This window comes from Oxyura jamaicensis, assembly GCF_011077185.1.
Source record: "Oxyura jamaicensis isolate SHBP4307 breed ruddy duck chromosome 11 unlocalized genomic scaffold, BPBGC_Ojam_1.0 oxy11_random_OJ72196, whole genome shotgun sequence".
Classification (NCBI taxonomy): Eukaryota; Metazoa; Chordata; class Aves; order Anseriformes; family Anatidae; genus Oxyura; species Oxyura jamaicensis.
Window position 1 is genome coordinate 1 of NW_023304248.1, and position 1,758 is coordinate 1,758.

A 1,758-nucleotide genomic window follows, 5' to 3' on the forward strand; every position below is an offset into this window, starting at 1 on the left:
CCCCCCCATCAGCGTCTCGGAGAACCACAAGCGCATCCCCCACCTCCTGGTGCAGGTAGGCAGGGAAAAGGGGGGGGAACCCTATAGGGGGGGCAGCACTGGGCCCCCCAGCGAGGGGTTCCCGTTGTGCTGGGGAGGGGATGGAGCTCCGGGCATGACCCAATTCCCCTGGGTGCAGGGACTCCCCCTCCCACCCCATGCCCCCTGCCCTGGGGGCGAGGCACCCACCCCACCGCCACCCCAGGGGCCCAGGGGGGGCAGTCCCCAGCCCCGACCCCAGCCCCGCTTTCCCCGGGCAGATCAAGTCGGACAAGCAGCAGCCGGGGGGGGTGATCTACAGCATCAAGGGGCCGGGGGTGGACGAGGAGCCCTTGGGCATCTTCTCCATTGACAAGTTCAGCGGCAAGGTCTTCCTCAACGCCATGCTGGACCGGGAGGAGAACGACCGCTTTCGGGTAAGGATACGGCCCGGCCGTGCGTGCCCGTGGCCCCCAGAGCCCCCCCCAAGGCCCCGACCCACCCGCTCTGTGCCCCCAGCTGAAGGCCTTCGCGCTGGACCTGGGCGGCGTGACGCTGGAGGACCCCACGGACCTGGAGATCATCGTGGTGGACCAGAACGACAACCGGCCGCTCTTCCGCCAGGACGTCTTCACGGGGCACGTGGTGGAGGGCGCTGAGCCAGGTGGGACCCTGCGGGCACCCGGGGTGGTCGGTGGGGGGGGGTGGGCACGAGCCGGCCCCCGTGCCGGCACCCACCGGGGCGCTCCGGCGGCCGCAGGGACCTGCGTGATGACGGTGGAGGCCACCGACGCCGATGACCCCGACACGGACAACGCGGCGCTGCGGTTCTCCATCGTGGAGCAGGGCGCGGGCGGCATGTTCAGCATCAACGCCACCACGGGAGAGATCTGCACCGCGCGGCCCGGCCTCGACCGAGAGGTAGCGGACGTGGTGGGCACCGGGGGGGGGGCACCAGGGCCGGAGGAGCCATGGGTTGGTTCACGCGCAGAGCCAGCCGTGGTGAGGGGTGGACGCCCCGTCCCCATGGCTGCTGGGGGGCTCAGCGCCTCCCCCTCGCCCCCGGCAGAGCGTGGGGGTGTACAACCTGACGCTGCAGGCGGCCGACATGTCCGGGGACGGGCTCACCACCACCGCCACGGCCGTCATCTACCTGGAGGACATCAACGACAACGCCCCCGAGTTCACCAAGGAGGAGGTAGCGGCCGGGGCGGGCTGGGGGACACACGAAGGGAGGACACCCCCCGGGGCAGTGCCATCCCGGGGGGCAGATACCAGCCCCGTGCCGCTTCCCCCCCAGTTCTCCATGGAGGTGGAGGAGCAGGCGGCCGGCGTGGACGTGGGCAGGGTCCTGGTGCACGACAAGGACCTGGCCGGCTCGCCCAACTGGCTGGCCAAATTCACCATCCTGGAGGGCGACCCCGAGGGCGCCTTCGCCATCCACACCGACCCCTACACCAACGACGGCGTGCTCTCCGTGGCCAAGGTGGGCACCCCGGGTGTGGGGGACGGGGATGGGGGTGCTGGCAGCTCCGCTGACCCCCCCTGTCGTCCCCCCACCCTCGGCAGCCGCTGGACCACGAGGTGCGGGACCGCTTCCAGCTGACGGTGTCGGTGCAGAACCAGCAGCCGCTGGTGCCGGCGGCCCCGGGCAGCCCGCGGGCGCTGGCCACGGTGCAGGTGCGGGTGCGGGACGTGAACGAGGCGCCCGTCTTCCGCGAGAACCCCCGGCGCGTCAGC

The 1,758-nt window shown here is 72.1% G+C and overlaps 1 protein-coding gene across 1 annotated transcript; it reads left to right on the forward strand.

The window, feature by feature from the left end:
- Positions 1-4: 4 nt before the first annotated feature.
- On the forward strand, positions 5-1,752 carry LOC118157792 (cadherin-15-like; the record flags this gene model as incomplete). The annotated part of the gene is made up of 7 exons (XM_035312269.1): positions 5-55; positions 300-455; positions 538-682; positions 779-939; positions 1,088-1,216; positions 1,319-1,504; positions 1,588-1,752. Coding segments are annotated over 7 exons (993 nt in total), but the record flags the coding sequence as incomplete, so codon positions are not given.
- Positions 1,753-1,758: the final 6 nt, after the last annotated feature.